At 36.5% G+C, this 16,400-nt stretch overlaps 1 protein-coding gene across 7 annotated transcripts in view; it reads left to right on the top strand.

Annotated features, from left to right (window-relative positions):
- The window catches only part of LOC128871980 (myosin heavy chain 95F), an 81,890-nt gene that overhangs the window by 62,574 nt on the left and 2,916 nt on the right, over positions 1 to 16,400 (top strand). For 3 of the 7 annotated variants that reach the window (XM_054114206.1, XM_054114202.1, XM_054114203.1), the window contains 16 exons: positions 930 to 1,118; positions 3,055 to 3,128; positions 4,228 to 4,357; positions 4,462 to 4,623; positions 4,706 to 4,968; positions 7,470 to 7,876; positions 7,942 to 8,488; positions 8,569 to 8,766; positions 8,830 to 9,262; positions 9,391 to 9,632; positions 9,705 to 9,803; positions 10,933 to 11,054; positions 11,148 to 11,378; positions 12,262 to 12,306; positions 13,491 to 13,611; positions 13,692 to 13,809. In XM_054114206.1, coding sequence (XP_053970181.1) covers positions 930 to 1,118; positions 3,055 to 3,128; positions 4,228 to 4,357; positions 4,462 to 4,623; positions 4,706 to 4,968; positions 7,470 to 7,876; positions 7,942 to 8,488; positions 8,569 to 8,766; positions 8,830 to 9,262; positions 9,391 to 9,632; positions 9,705 to 9,803; positions 10,933 to 11,054; positions 11,148 to 11,378; positions 12,262 to 12,306; positions 13,491 to 13,611; positions 13,692 to 13,809 — 3,381 coding nt within the window. Of the gene's footprint in view, positions 1 to 599; positions 759 to 929; positions 1,119 to 3,054; positions 3,129 to 4,227; positions 4,358 to 4,461; positions 4,624 to 4,705; positions 4,969 to 7,469; positions 7,877 to 7,941; positions 8,489 to 8,568; positions 8,767 to 8,829; positions 9,263 to 9,390; positions 9,633 to 9,704; positions 9,804 to 10,932; positions 11,055 to 11,147; positions 11,379 to 12,261; positions 12,307 to 12,522; positions 12,568 to 13,490; positions 13,612 to 13,691; positions 13,810 to 16,400 lie in introns of those variants that run through there. The other 4 variants (XM_054114208.1, XM_054114204.1, XM_054114209.1 and 1 more) reach the window with 3 other exon arrangements.

Genomic DNA, 16,400 nt, shown 5'->3' with positions numbered 1-16,400 from the left:
AAATATTCGACTCGTAATTGTTCTTAAATGCACACGTAAAGCTCTTGAACGCTCACGCATGATCACTAATGATCGTTGATATTTAACTTTTATTATTTTGCTAGAAAAACTTAAGAATTATTTCTACTACGCCAATAACAACAATGGTGTAAAAACCAAATTCCGAAAGTGTCTTAACACTTTGTAGAGTAAAAAAAAGCTAAATAAAAAATAGTAGGTATGATGTTTAATCTTATCAGGCCGCCAAGAATGACTCAGAAGCAGAAAAATAATATAGCAATATTTAACGGAAAATACGAAACAAAGGTTGCAAAATTGCTATAATAGTAAAATTAAAGCATAAAAAATGAAAACCTGAAGCGACCTGCGGAGCGCGAGAGAATGGCTATAAACGATTGTGCAAAAAGCAACAGAACTTGATTAGATTGCCACACAACCGAGGAACCAAACCAACCAACCAGTTAGTGCACTGGCCAATCAACCAGTCAGTCAGCACAGTTACGAGTAAACGAGTCAACGAAACTGAGTGAGGAGCATTCGCTTCGTACCTCAGCAGATCGGAGCGGAGCATAGCAGGTTGTGTTATTTGCCGACACTGAACCCACCGCCACCACAGTTAATGTTGAGCTGACGACGCTCCAGCTGTGGAGCGAGTAGTTAGTTGACTTTTGCTAGCGTTGCGGAACACTTTTACCTAGAAAAGAATTGTGTTAGTGGTTTGTTGATACTCGTATTCGTAAATACATACGCAACTATCGGTCGGTTTCATTCTGTTGCCCTTACTGTATTTTCGATAAGCTTGTTGCTAATTTTGCCATAAAAAAATAAATTTTTATAAATTGTTTGAGCAACACATTTTTTAGCTTTCTTAAATTATCGCCCGTTTTGAATGTTTAATTATCATTTAATTCATTCTTTCCTTTTTTTAGTGCGCAAAATGGACACACAACTGGTGTGGGCACGCGATCCCGTCGAAGGCTATATACAGTGTCGCATTTCGGAAATCGGTGCTAAAGAGTTCGAAGTAACGCCAATTGATCGGAAATATGCGAAACGCTCTTGCCATGTCGATGACATATTTTCGTCGTGTGATGGAGTGCAAGACCATGATGATAATTGTGAGTACTGCAAAATTAGTTGAAAACGTTTTTTAAGCTTAATAAATTTCTTATTATATCACTTTTTTGCTAAATTCATATATGGTATGTCGCGGCATGTATACAACTGGCGTCAGAAATAGACACACCTGCCTTATCAGCGCGTCAGAATCACGTGCTTACTCAGCGTCAACAGCGGCAAGATTTACAGTTAGATTTTTATATGTGTACATTTTTTTTGTTTTTGAAAGTTACAAAGTTTTACGTGAATATGTTGCAATTAAAAGCACAAAAGTAGCACTTACAAGCGGGCCCGCAAGTATTAACTATCCACAGAGTTTGGTCAATACGATAAGTGGGGGGCATGGCAATGCATTATCGCATATTTTTTTTTTTTTTTTCAAGTTTAAATTTTTTGAGTTTCTCATAGATTTTAGATTCTCAGCGGTTTTTGTTTTTTGTCACCTGCCTACCCGCTCCTCTTAACATTTTCAACTGACGCTTCGTTCGGCACACTTTTATCACTCACACATTCTTAGCCGCAAAACCAAGAAATCTTGGCCACAGCTGTGTGAACAGTGGAGACCGCAACGCTTACAGAAAAAAAATAAAAAAAGTCTAGTTAAGTATGTACGGCAAGTTACATATTTGGTTAGAGGCTGCTTTATTATACAGTGCACGCATGATAAAATGAACTAAATAAATCCAAGAAAGTTCACATTAACAAAAGTGTGCACGTTTTCGCGTGCTAAACAGATATAAAGTCAATACATATTCACATACACAATTAAATTGACATTTTAATGTTGTATGATATAAAATATAAATTTTAAAACACTCAAAATTTTAAACACTCTAACCCTTTTGTAAAAAAAACCTAGGAGATCCGCTTTTTCTCATTTGTCAAGCACAAAAAAATGTGTACCTCTTGGAGTGTTCACGTTGTCGAACTTGCTCTGTAGTTCGTTTGTTTTTTTGTTTTTAAATTTCTTTCAGTACGTGATATGCTTTCGTACTTAAACGTGTCATCCTTTAAAACATTAATTTATTTTATTTTGAAAAGGTAGAATTTTTTTAACAAGTGTGCGCCAGTCTAACGAGTTTTTAGGGCATGTCTGTGGACGCTTCAATCTCCTGCTCAGAGACATAATCTCGCATTCACATTGAAAGTGGCGAACCGATCCATCCCTCTTGGGAGTCTTTGTAGTGAAAATCTGTTGATATACGCCATGTTTGAAGCATTGGTACAGTAGTACGGTGGCCTGTGATGACACTGGTAACATTCGAATAGTTTTTGGCATTCATTTTTTTATCAATGTTCTAGTCAATTAGAAAAAGGCTTTGGTGGATGCCGATCAGCTTGCCCCTAATCGATGGAATTTCCTAGAACGTTGATACATTTTCCGCCTACAACAGTGTAGTAACACTTAGCAGAGCAGTTCAATCTTAAGTGATAGTTTATATTTTCCCATAGTGCCTCTGATACCTTACAATAATCTCGGCTGACCCTTACCTCGTTTGTTATGGCTATATTTGTGCGTAAATTTTCCATAGTACCTCTATCTAGCTGATTTGTATTTCTGAAACATGGTTAGCCGGAAAGAGTCATGTCGGGTCATGCTGTCTTGCAGGGAATTAGATGCCTATAACAATGATCTCTGCTGGGAGGACTCCGTAGTTGGCTGGCAGACTTCATGTTTTGCTCTTAATTTCACATGTGATCACTGTATATCCAGAGGTGGCTCGTTTCCTTTTTTTAGGTCTAGGGGTCCGTTATTATTATGAAAAGTACTATTTTCAATGCTTCACTTGTGTCTGCGAACAGAAAATAAAAAGGGTTGTTATTAAGTTCAAAGAAAGAAAACTAATTTTCATATTAAATATTACTTGTACTTCTATGGTTAAAATTATAGCTTTTCTTACAATAACTATTTAATCTGCTTAATTTACGTTTTAGGTGAGCTGATGCTGCTGAATGAAGCCACTTTTTTGGATAATTTGAAAACGCGTTACTATAAAGATAAAATCTATGTAAGTACTAAAAGGCAAAAATGCATTTAATCGAAGTGTGTGGCGAAATCACAAAGTTATTCGCATGTCGCTTTTGGTAGCTTCATGTTTGTAGAAGAAAGAAAAAGGGGGAAAAGAAGACCATTATTTTCTCGGTAGACGGCTGTAGTGATCGATATCTCGTAAAGTATCGATCAAACAATTTAAAGTTTGTGCTCGTTGTCAGGGTGACATTTCAAACGAAAAAATTCTTTTCTTTCACACTAAAAAAGTTCTTTGTTCTATTCAGTTGTAAGTTACAGGGTGTTAACAATGGAAGTCAACAACGAGAAAATTCGTTATATTTTTCAATGTTTCTTTTATTAGGGCGAAAATGCAAGCTAGGCCACTGAAATTGTGAATGGTGTTTATGGTGCCGATACTGTAACAGCTATTACGGGCAATTTTGGTTTCGTCTATCGGTTCAGGCATAAAGCAAATGTCAATAATGCCGATAAAATCACAGAAATATTCGAAGTTGACCGACATGTTAGTAGTCGCTCAGGAGCTGAAGATCGACCATAAAACCATTTGCGCAAAAATGTTACGCAAAAATAATAGATTTCTTTTTCCCCAAACTAATATTTTACGGTTTATAGCACCCATCATAGCAGAGTGTTGTGCATGTAAGTTTGGGCAGTAGATTCAGGAATTCTCAATGCGGACAAAAACACCAAATCGATAGAAAAAGCTTATTAACAGTCGCTTCCTGGAGGCTAATGTCTAAACTCTAAGAGCATTTTGCCATGAAAACACTTCATAAAAATGTTCTACAACGTGGGGGATTCAAGCCAAACCCATGAAAACCAAATAACTACAATATTAAAATAAAGTACTAAAAACATCGCATCTGTATATTAAGTCATAATAGAATATGATCGGGCTTCCGTTGGCTCGGAATTTCTGCATACTCCTACAAATTCCGCTTTTAAAAACTAAAAAACTCTTTCATGTTCCAAAATATTCCCTTAGCGCAATTGAAATTACTTAAAAGCCAAGTCTTTCTCCGTAATATAAATTTTCTAATTATACCGAAAGTTATTAAAAAATATTTTTATATTCTTTAAATCCTCTCTCACAGACTTATGTGGCCAATATACTCATTGCTGTGAATCCGTATCGTGAAATCAGTGATCTCTACTCTTCAACTACAATTAAAAAGTATACCGGACGTTCCTTGGGTGAATTGCCACCACATGTGTTTGCTATAGGTAAGATAAAAATATATCTACACAACAAATAAATAAAAGAAAATTACACCAGAAACATAAAATATAAACATCTCGATACTTGTATTTATGTATAATTATTTCAGCTGATAAGGCTATACGTGATATGCGCGTACTCAAATCGTCACAATCGATTATCGTATCGGGCGAATCGGGTGCAGGCAAAACAGAATCTACCAAGTATCTGCTGAAGTATTTGTGTCATTCCAGCGACAGTGCCGGGCCCATTGAGCAAAAAATTTTAGATGGTAAGCGCATATGAATACGATTATTTCCTACAGATATCTAACTTTTAATAACAATAAATATTATTTTATCTTTTTATTGCAGCCAATCCCGTATTGGAAGCTTTTGGTAATGCCAAAACTACACGTAATAACAATTCCTCTCGCTTCGGTAAATTCATTGAAGTGCATTATGACGCCAAATGCCAAGTGGTTGGCGGCTATATTTCTCATTACCTACTGGAAAAGAGTCGTATTTGTACGCAAAGTTCGGAGGAACGCAACTATCATGTATTCTATATGTTGCTGGCAGGTGCACCCCAACAGCTGCGTGATAAGTTGAATTTGGGAAAGCCAGATGATTATCGGGTAAGTGAGGGCGCAGTGCGTCAATGAACAAAATTTTATGAAGACCACGATCGCAGATCATCATCCTCGGTCAAAAAATATAAGTCAATAAATTTAATTAATTTACTTTAAGAATTCGTTCTTAGTTTCTTAGTTTTTTTCCCTAAAAGTCTATAAATATACTTCTTCTTCTTCTTAATTGGACACACCAAGTGAAGCCAAGTCCTTCTCCACCTGATCTTTCCAACGCAGAGGAGGCCGCCCTCTTCCTCTGCTACCACCAGCTGGTACCGCATCGAATACTTTCAAAGCCGGAGCATTTGTATCCATTCGGACGACATGACCCAGTCAAAGTAGCCGCTGGATCTTTATTCGCTGCGCTATGTCTATGTCGTCGTAAAGCTCATACAGCTCATCGTTCCATCGTCTGCGATATTCGCCGTTGCCAACGTGCAAAGGTCCAAAAATCTTACGCAGAATCTTTCTCTCGAACACTCCAAGCGTCGCTTCATCGGATGTTGTCATCGTCCAAGCTTCTGCGCCATACGTTAGGACGGGCATGATGAGAGTCTTGTTGAGTGTTAGTTTTGTTCGTCGAGAGAGGACTTTACTGCTCAGTTGCCTACTTAGTCCAAAGTAGCACTTGTTGGCAAGAGAGATTCTACGTTGGATTTCAAGGCTGACATTGTTATCGGTGTTAATGCTGGTTCCTAAATAGACGAAGTCTTTTACAACCTCGAAATTATAACTGTCTACAGTGACGTGGGTGCCGATACGCGAGTGCGCCGACTGTTTGTTTGAAGACAGGAGGTACTTCGTTTTGTCCTCGTTCACCACCAGACCCATTCGCTTTGCCTCTTTATCCAGTTTGGAGAAGGCAGAACTAACAGCGCGGTTGTTAAGGCCGATGATGTCAATATCATCGGCACACGCCAACAATTGTACGCTCTTATAAAAAATTGTGCCTGAGCGATTAAGTTCTGCGGCTCGTACGATGCTCTCCAACATTAGGTTAAAGAAGTCACACGACAGCGAGTCACCCTGTCTGAAACCTCGTTTGGTATCAAACGGCTCGGAGAGGTCCTTCCCAATTCTGACGGCGCTGCTGGTGTTGAGCAACGTCATCTTACATAGCCGTATTAGTTTTGCGGGGATACCAAATTCAGACATCGCGGTATACAGGTAACTCCTTTCCGTACTGTCGAATGCAGCTTTGAAGTCGACGAAAAGATGGTGTGTGTCGATTCTCCTTTCATGGGTCTTTTCCAAGATTTGGCATATTGTGAATATTTGGTCGATGGTAGACTTTCCAGGTCTGAAGCCACACTGATAAGGTCCAATCAGTTGGTTGACGGTGGGTTTCAGCCTTTCACACAATACGCTCGCTAGAACCTTATAGGCGATATTTAGAAGACTAATCCCGCGATAATTGGCACAAATTGCAGGATCGCCCTTCTTATGGATTGGGCAGAGCACACTTAAATTCCAATCGGCAGGCATGCTTTCATCCGACCATATTTTGCATAGGAGCTGATGCATGCACCTTACCAGCTCCTCGCCGCCATGTTTGAATAGCTCAGCCGGCAGTCCGTCGGCGCCCGCGGCTTTGTTGTTCTTTAGCCGCGTTATCGCTATTCTCACCTCGTCATGATCGGGTAGCGGAACGCCAATTCCGTCGTCAACGATTGGGGTATCGGGATCTTCACTTTCTCGGTGACATGCGCAGCTGTCACTGTTTAATAGACATAAATATACTTAGTTTACTCAAATGCTAAAATCGGTTTTCTCCCAGGACCCATTTTAAAGCTCAAGTATGTAAGTGTGTAACATTTTAAAGATAAAATATAGCAAATAAGACATTCTCATATATATGTTATCTTATATAATATATATGTATAGCCACTCCGTTCTAGAGATAGGTGCACAATATGCGACACCCTTAGTTTCGGAAATTGTTTCTTTACAGTTTTAAACATATTGAATCTGATTTCTAATGGAAGACCAAAGTTGTTGCCTACTCGATTCTGATCATCTAAGAAAAATGAAGATGATTATAGTTTGGAGGCCTTCCTATATTATCCAGCAACTTCATCAGGCTTCAATGTATTAGAAAGGGCAATTCACCACTTCGATAATAAAAACCTAGTAGTGATTGGCGATTCTCATCGTCCCCACCCGCAAAAACCCCACTCTCAATTGATTTACATTATTAGGTGATGATACCGTTAGACGACCCTAGGTCTACCTGCATACTCAAATCACTTCAGAATAGGCCCCGAACTGTGAATTCGCTCAAAGCTAATCAGCTCTTTAAAAGATACCAACAGGTACAATAACAATATCCCGTTCATCTTTTAGAATTAGTTTTTAGGGGGTATTATTGTCATCAATTTAAGTTCCACATCAATTACCGAAAGACACCAAATCCCCATTATAATTCTCTTACGACTTGTTACGAAAAATAGTAGCGCCTTTATTTTAATAATTAATTTTTTATTTCTTACGATCTCTTTCCTCCCTAGTATCTCTCTGGCTGCACACAGTATTTTGCCAACGCAAAAACTGAGCAACTCATACCGGCTGCTCAAAAATCCAAGAGTCATGTAAAGAGAGGTCCACTCAAGGATCCCATAATCGATGATTATAATCATTTCCAAAATCTTGATCGCGCACTGGGTCGTTTGGGTTTGACCGAAGTGAATAAACTAGAAATTTACTCCTTGGTGGCTGCCGTTTTGCATTTGGGTAATATTTCATTTGAAGAGATTCCAGATGACGCACGGGGTGGATGTCAGGTGTCAGAGACTTCTGAGAAGTCCCTAACTATCACATCGAAACTGTTGGGTGTAGATCCCTCTGAGCTCAGACAGGCGCTCGTATCGCGTGTAATGCAAAGCAAAGGTGGCGGTTTCAAGGGAACAGTAATCATGTAAGTAATACTTACTTCTTCAAGAAGAGTTTCTAAATTGTTATCTTACAAATATGCTATGTTAGGGTGCCCCTAAAAATTTACGAAGCCAGCAATGCGCGTGATGCACTCGCCAAAGCTATTTACAGCCGACTGTTTGATCGTATTGTGGCGTTGATTAATCAAAGTATTCCCTTCCAAGTCTCAAATTTCTATATCGGAGTCTTGGATATCGCCGGTTTCGAGTACTTTACTGTGAACTCATTTGAGCAATTCTGTATTAATTACTGCAATGAGAAATTGCAAAAATTTTTCAATGACAACATTCTCAAGAACGAGCAAGAGCTGTACAAGAGTGAGGGGTTAAATGTGCCGGAAATCACATTCACCGATAATCAGGATATTATCGATTTAATTGAAGCGAAAGCCAACGGCATTTATACGTTATTAGATGAGGAGTCGAAGTTGCCGAAGCCATCGGCACAACACTTCACGGCTGAGGTACACAAGGCGTGGTCAAATCATTTCCGCTTGGGCTTGCCACGTTCATCGCGTTTGAAGGCGCATCGTACACTAAGGGATGAGGATGGTTTCCTTGTGCGTCACTTTGCCGGCGCTGTCTGCTACAATACGGTACTTGTGGCATATTATTGATTTAAGGTGTGGGACGGTAGCTATTTAATTGTTTTCAATGGTTTATTGCGGCTATTTAGGAGCAATTTATTGAGAAAAACAACGATGCCTTGCATGCGTCCTTGGAGGGTTTGGTGCAGGAATGTGAGAATCCGCTGCTAAAAACACTTTTTCCTTCTGGCAGTAACACATCATTACGCGGCAAATTGAATTTCATTTCTGTGGGCTCAAAATTCAAAAGTCAACTTGCCGAGTTGATGGACAAATTAGAAAAGAATGTAAGCAATCATAGAATTTACCATTTATTATTTTGGTATTTCATAATAGTAAATTTGTTTTAGGGCACTAATTTTATACGCTGCATCAAACCAAACAGCAAAATGATCGATCGGGATTTCGAAGGTGGCCTAGCACTAGCACAGCTTAAGTGCTCTGGCACTATTTCCGTGTTGGAGCTTATGGAGCATGGCTATCCATCACGTGTACCATTTGCTGATCTTTACAATATGTATAAATCGGTTTTGCCACCCGAACTGGCTAAACTACCGCCACGCACATTCTGCGAAGCTATGTTGCAATCGCTCAATCTAAGCTCAAAAGATTTCAAATTTGGCGTCAAAAAAGTTTTCTTCCGCCCTGGAAAGTTCGTTGAATTCGATCGCATTATGAAATCGGATCCCGAAAATCTTTTGGCCATTGTCGCCAAGGTGAAGAAGTGGTTAATACGTTCACGCTGGGTCAAATCTACACTGGGTGCGGTGTGTGTAATCAAATGTGAGTGGAAAATGTATTAATACTCGTAGACTTTTCGTAAGAAAAGTACTTCAGTTATGCATCATTTTTATTTAAGTTAACTATTTGTTTTTACACAAATAAATTTGCATCCTAATTTTCTCATACAGTACGCAATCGTATCAAGTATCGCAACAATTGTGTTTTACTCATACAACGCACTGTGCGTGGTTATTTGGCGCGCAAACAGCATCGCCCACGATACCAAGGTATTGCAAAGATCAACAAAGTACGTTTGAATGCCCAGAAAACCATCGAAATTGCTGGCGGACTGAAGAATGGACGCGATGAGTTTGTTAGTGAAGTAAATGGTATACATCGTCAGGTGGATGAAGCCATAAAAACAATAAAGGTACGATCTTAGTTAAATATTATTAATTGTATTATAATTGCAATAACGGCAACATTTTTTTAATTTCGACAGACAAATGAAAAAATCACTTCCCGAGAAATCGATGGACTTTACACTAGCGTTATGGCCAATATGAACAAGCTCACTGTGGATTTGAACACTAAGTTGAAGGTGAGTAATGGAGTAAACTTGTGCTAGAGACTAGAAAATGGAAAAATGTGTGAAGCGTTTATTGAAATAACATATGTTAGGCATATAAAAATAAGATTGTATGTCTTAAGATTGTTTGACAGTTATAGATATAATGCATGTAATTTTAGTACTAATGCTTTTTAGCTGTCAATTTTCATTAGATGCGATGCTAAAGTGTGACCCAATGCAACGTGTAGCAATTGTTTGACTTTTTGATAATAGTGCTGGAGTTACAGTATATTGAAAGAGCCGACTTTCCAAGCATTTTCTATACACATGTTGCTATGTTTAAGGTCATACCAATTGCGTACAATTTTACACAATATTCACCAAATCTACCGATAAATAAAATTCACCAAATAAAAGAAATTTAAAATTGTAAAACTGACTCGTAAGGCATGCAGAAATCGATCTGCCAGAAATTCTCTGCGCACTATATCTGGGCTCAGCTCACTTGACGGAAATTTGAATATGAAATCAACAACAAAGTTATCGAACTAGGGAATACGGTTTTACCTCATAAAACTGGTATAACTCACTATTTTCACAAATAAATGTAATTTTTAGCAGCTAAAATTCCTGCGCTATGGTCATGTGTTTATTTATCTAATCGCCACTTGCTACCGCTTGGCGAAACGAAGAGGTCTAATATGGCTTAGTACTTATGTACCTCCTTCCATCCATGTTGCGGATTTAGAACCGCTTAACCATCTCACGGCAGTCATTTCTACGTTACCGGAATGACCCAGATGTATATCCGGGACTTTCACTTCAGCAGCATTCCCCACATATTTATGGGAATGTTCATGGTGTTTCAACTACAACAAAAACAATCGATGATTTTAAAATCGTGCCAATAAACTGCAAAGATATGTTGCCAGGTGTATGGGAGCTTATCTTTTTATAATTCACAAATGTTTCTGTTTAAAGGGATATTTTATTTAGTTGTTAGATAATTTAAGCAAAGTTTTAGCTCAGATACTATTTTAATATTCGTGACATTCGCGGTGTCAAAGTGCATTCCTGATTATTTTCTTTTTCTTTACATTGTGCTTTTTTTAATACAAAAATTCTTTGCTCATGCAAACTTTCATTTTTCAATACTCAGGAACAAAAGCAAGCTGAGGAACAAGAGCGTCTGCGTAAAATACAGGAAGCGCTCGAGGCTGAACGGCGCGCCAAGGAGGATGAAGAACGAAAGAAACTTGAAGAGGAAGAAAACAAACGACTGTAAGCATCAACCTGACTGCACTTTGAACTATAGTTGAATGACCGTAAATGCTTTTGAATGGCTTTTCTAATGTCGTCTGAAATAATTTACAGCAAAGCTGAAATGGAATCACGCCGAAAAGTCGAAGAGGTCCAACGTGTAAAACAAGAGGAGGAGGATCGCAAGGCGGCATTAGCGTTGCAAGCACAGCTGGAGAAGGAAGCACAAGATGATGCCAAATATAGGCAACAATTGGAACAGGAGCGCCGTGACCATGAATTAGCATTACGTTTGGCCAACGAAACAAATGGCGTAGTTGAGGAGAGTCCACCAGTTATACGCAAGTATGTTGAGTGATGCAAATTTTTTATTATATGTATGGAGACAGCGTATATTATGTTTGTAAATAGTTTTAGTTTCATTAATTTAGCAACCTGATTTTTTAATTACTTTATTTAGTCATTCAGTTTATTGCATTATTATTTGGAACACAGTTTATAATCACTTATCAGTCGTATAACCGATAATTTACTCGTATTTGGTAATGTGGTTGGCTCTAATTCCTATATATTGAGTTCTCGAGAAAGTTTGGTAACTAATTACAAATAGATAGCTTTAAACCCGAATATCACAATGAACATCGTATATGGTAAAACTAGAATGCAATAAGATGTCCTGTGTATTTGATGGAGAAGCTAAACAAAACTAGGCTTTTTTGTTGCATCCACTTAAATTTGTTTCGGGTTCTTAGAATTTCCTTAGTAAAGAAAAATTGAGATCAGTAAAGGTCCACAAAATACACTTTCGAAAATGTTTCGTTCAGAAAATCCAGAAACTCTTCACTCACGCAATAATGTTTCTGCCTGGCAAATGAGAGAGTATCATAATGGAATATTGCACTTTTTTTGTTTTTAAAAATTCATTAAATATGTTACTGAACTTTTTAGACAACCATATACTACAAGTAAATACTTTTCGCTCTTTCCAATGCTTTGTTATTTTAAAATTATTATTACATTTTATTATATTTTTCCGCTACCCAAACATCTGCATATATATTGTATATATTAATTTAGGTTTCAATATATCTAAAATTGTGTATATTATATTTTATATTTTAATATATCGCCATAAACCACACAAGAAATTCCTCTGATTATTCTATATGTACTCATTTTCTTGAATTTTTTTGCATATTTACAAAATTTCTATTCTCTCTACGTTCAGTGGTCAAAATGATGTTTCTCCCATGGCTCCGAACAAACTTATCAGGTACACAACTGCACGCTTATTTTTTTGTTATGTATTTTAGTTTTTTTTTTTAAATAAATGTTTTTTACTAGCATATGACGTTATTATTTTGTATTTTATTATGAATTCGAATAATAGTTTTTACTAACAAATAATCAAACAAATTGGATTTAAAGACCTACTAATAATGGATTATCCTTTTTTGAATTTTATTAAATCTATATTTTTTCGCAAAAGTTTTACACGAGGTGTTGCAACGTTTGCATCTCGATATTTCAATAAGTGAGTTGGTAAACTTTATTAAAATGTTAAAGGTTTATATTTCAAATTCATTGAAATTCACTTGGTTTTGAATTTTCATTTTTGGCAAAATTTTTCATATATATATTTTTTTGATTCTTCAAAGCTAATCAACTCATCATCAGGTCCAGTGCCAGCGAATTATGGCAGTCGTGCTGAGTAAAAAAATATACACATACGTACATACACTTGCGCTTACATAATTAAGTAACTTTATCTTCTTACAATACTTGCAATATATTTCAAGCTAAGTTTTTTTCTTTAGTATTTTATAGAAATATTGTTCATTGTGTTACAAAAACCTTAAAAGTTTGTACAAAATTCAGAAAAATTTAACAAATTTTTAAAAATTGTCAACAAAAGTATCCATTTTTCAAGCAAAATCTTTAGAGGTTGAAATCGCTCAAAAATCGTGTTGAGTTTTGATAATCTTTTTTTTTTTTTGTATACTGGTTTTGAACACGGTCGGAAGTATTTTACTTCGAAAGGTTGTCTATTTTAAGAAGTTTTCAATTAAATTTATAACATTCGAAATACATTACAGTATACAAAATATCGAAAAACTGGGCTGTGTATATAAGTCGCAAACACTTTGTTCAGACAATGATGATAATTTGTTCTCGCCAATGTAAATTTTCACACACATAATAGTTTTACACAAATAATAGCTCTATACATATGCACCCAACTCACATCACCTTACCGTTTCGTTCATTGCCAATACTGCCGTTTAACTAAACTTGCAAATACGTATTCTCAGAACTAAGTCAACATGCAGTCGGCTAGTATATCACTGAATCATTTGTTCATAACAAATTTGTTATTTAATCATTTCATTCAAATATAAATTAATGATCTGTTATTTGTCATGAATTAATTGTGTTTATTAAATTTCATATGCTCAGATCTGAGAACGTCCGCGCTCAGCAACAGGCCTTGGGTAAACAGAAATACGATTTGTCTAAATGGAAATACTCGGAATTACGTGATGCAATTAACACTTCCTGTGATATTGAGTTGCTTGAGGTGAGCGCCATGCTGAATATATTTCAAGCGTTCTAATATATTTTAAATGCATCTAAAATATTTTGATATTTTGCTTAAAGGCTTGCCGTCAGGAGTTTCACCGTCGCTTGAAGGTCTATCATGCATGGAAAGCAAAGAACCGCAAACGCACTACCATGGAGGAGAACGAACGAGCACCCAAAAGCGTAATGGAAGCAGGTAAGAAATATATGTTTTTTATAATTAAATTATGTGTGGGACAGACATCTTACTTCCATCTTTGTGGTTATGTATTTCTTGAAAGAGATTTTAAAGAATCGAATAAGTAGCTAGTTGGAAGCACAGAAAATGTATGCTGCAAGGGGATAAATTATTCTGCGTCAATATATCGCTCATAATAAAAAAAAAAAACGAAAATGCTAAGAAAAACAGCTTCAACGTTCCAATTTGCTATGCCTCTATAAGTAAAAGTAAAGACGATTCTTACAATTGTCGATCGTACTTTGTATGAAAGAAAATGCGTGACACTAATAGCAAAAAAAAGTTCACAAATCAGGTGTATTTTGTAGCCACTTGCAGCTTTCAATTTAATGGGCTACGAAAATTAAATGCGCTATAAAACTGCATATCAAAAATTATTCGGAAAATTCTGATTGGAAATTTTGAAATATTGGTGAAAAATTGCCGAATTATATATATATAGTATATACATATAATTGGCACGTACCACCTTTTTGGGTGTTTGGCCGAGCTCCTCCTTCTATTTGTGGTGTGCGTCTTGATGTTGTTCCACAAATGAAGGGGCCTACAGTTGCAAGCCGAGTGCAAACGGCAAATATTTTTATGAGGAGCTTTTTCATGACAGAAATACACTCGAAGTATTGCCATTGCCTGCCGAGGGGCGACTGTCGCACATACAGTGACAATACAGCGCCTATATTCAAGAGAACCAATCAATCAACCACAGAATTACAGCTATTGAAGTTTTAGTGTTGCGAAATACCGTTAGATGGAATAATATTTGGATGCATGTTTATTTTCGAGCAAAGTACAGTCTTCTCTTGAATTACTACATCAAATACGGTTGCTTTAATAACCATTTGCTTCCATAAAAATTATTGCCTCTAATCAAGTGAACCGGACTGTATATTTTATTGTCCAAGAGTGTATTTTCGTCTAAGTTATCACCATGCATTTTTACACATTATAAAAGCAGAGCTTGTGATAATTTCTGCATACTTATCTAAATTTATTCTTTTCGATTATGACATTAATGAAGGAAATTAGCGATATGATGACGTCTGATGCTACATAGTAGAATAGTTATATTAGATACATAGTGAGATAATGCAGCATAACTCCATGCTCTTCAAATAATTTCTGCTACAATTCAAATCATTCTAGAAGACATCTACTTTGTTCCCAGTCATAGCAGGACCTCCGTGAAGTCTTTGAAAACTTGTAATCGATTTCTACCCTCATTGAGAGTCAACTAAAAGTTTCTCACACTCTCGCCCCATTATTATAAATGCCTCCATCCAACTACAGAAAAAACTTGGAGTTAAACCGTGAAATGCTCATGAACCTGAGACAATTAGGCTTTAATTGTTGAAATCTTTAAAAATCACTGTAAAGTGGCAATTAACTTAATTATAAGTGAAACTTTATAAAAACAACATCCAAAATTTCATAAAAATTAGTTTTAAATATTTTAACTTTGGTATAAAAAATTTTAGGTGACGAATTATTTTACAATCTCACACAATGGAAAAAGCTGATAATGTTTGGAATGTCAGATTATATTTATATTTTCTACTTTGTCACGTTAATTAGGCCGGCAAGTTCTACTTTCAGATAAGAATAAGTTTGTTTCAATTAAAATTAAATTCTCTGTACAATTTAGATTTAAATAATTCTGCGTTTGAAAAATTGGTATGGAAGGATTAGGGGGCTACTTCTATGCAAATAAAGTAATCTAAGTTCATTCAGCGTTTTTCAACGAAGTGCTTTGCCTGTGCTGAAATAGTATTAACAAACTCTGCTTTAAAATTGTTAATACCTATAAAATTGTTTTTAATATCGAGAGAGCGAAAAATGCAGGTTTATATTATTTGATAATAATTATTAGGAATTATTTAAAGTATGGAGTGGGCGCTGCATAACTTATTTATCTACCGGACACAGTTCTCACAGATAAGCATAAAAAAAAAAAACAAATTACACAAAAATTATATTATTTTTTATTCAATATACATAGACCCAGATTAGATTGGATTGATTGCCAGTTTGTCTATCAGCACACACAGTTTGGCTGTTTTACAAGAGCTGACGTGATTCCCCTTCGTGCCTACGTATAGTGACTAACATTTCAAATTAGTGGATTTATAGTAATACGAAAGTATCTTTTCTTGCAAGTTCATATACTTTCTCGCCTCGCTTTAAAGCAGTGAAGTGATTCGCTATAGCTTCAGATTAGACTGTGGTATGATCACAAGCATCCAGAGCCTCTTAGCTGTCTATGTGTATTTAAATGTTTGCAATTACTCTTGAGCTAAGCGTTATTAACTCCCTGAATTGCCAATAGTTCTACTTGGGGTAATTTTCTGCATGAACAATTTCATGAACAAATTGTTCTAAGTAGCCCATTTTGCAAACTATGCGAACAAACTTCTTGTTGTCCATGCCTGTCCTGTTCAAACTAAGTACCAACTGTATCACCCTCTTTAGTGCAATAAAGAAAAATAACGAGCAAGGCGATTAGGACATGGACCTAGAAGCCATACTTTGCAGCCTGGCTTTTATGCACACTC

The sequence above is a fragment of the Anastrepha ludens genome, chromosome 2 (assembly GCF_028408465.1).
Source record: "Anastrepha ludens isolate Willacy chromosome 2, idAnaLude1.1, whole genome shotgun sequence".
Lineage (NCBI taxonomy): Eukaryota > Metazoa > Arthropoda > Insecta > Diptera > Tephritidae > Anastrepha > Anastrepha ludens.
The sequence above is the reverse complement of the archived record's forward strand: the minus strand, read 5'-3'. Positions and strand labels throughout refer to the sequence as shown.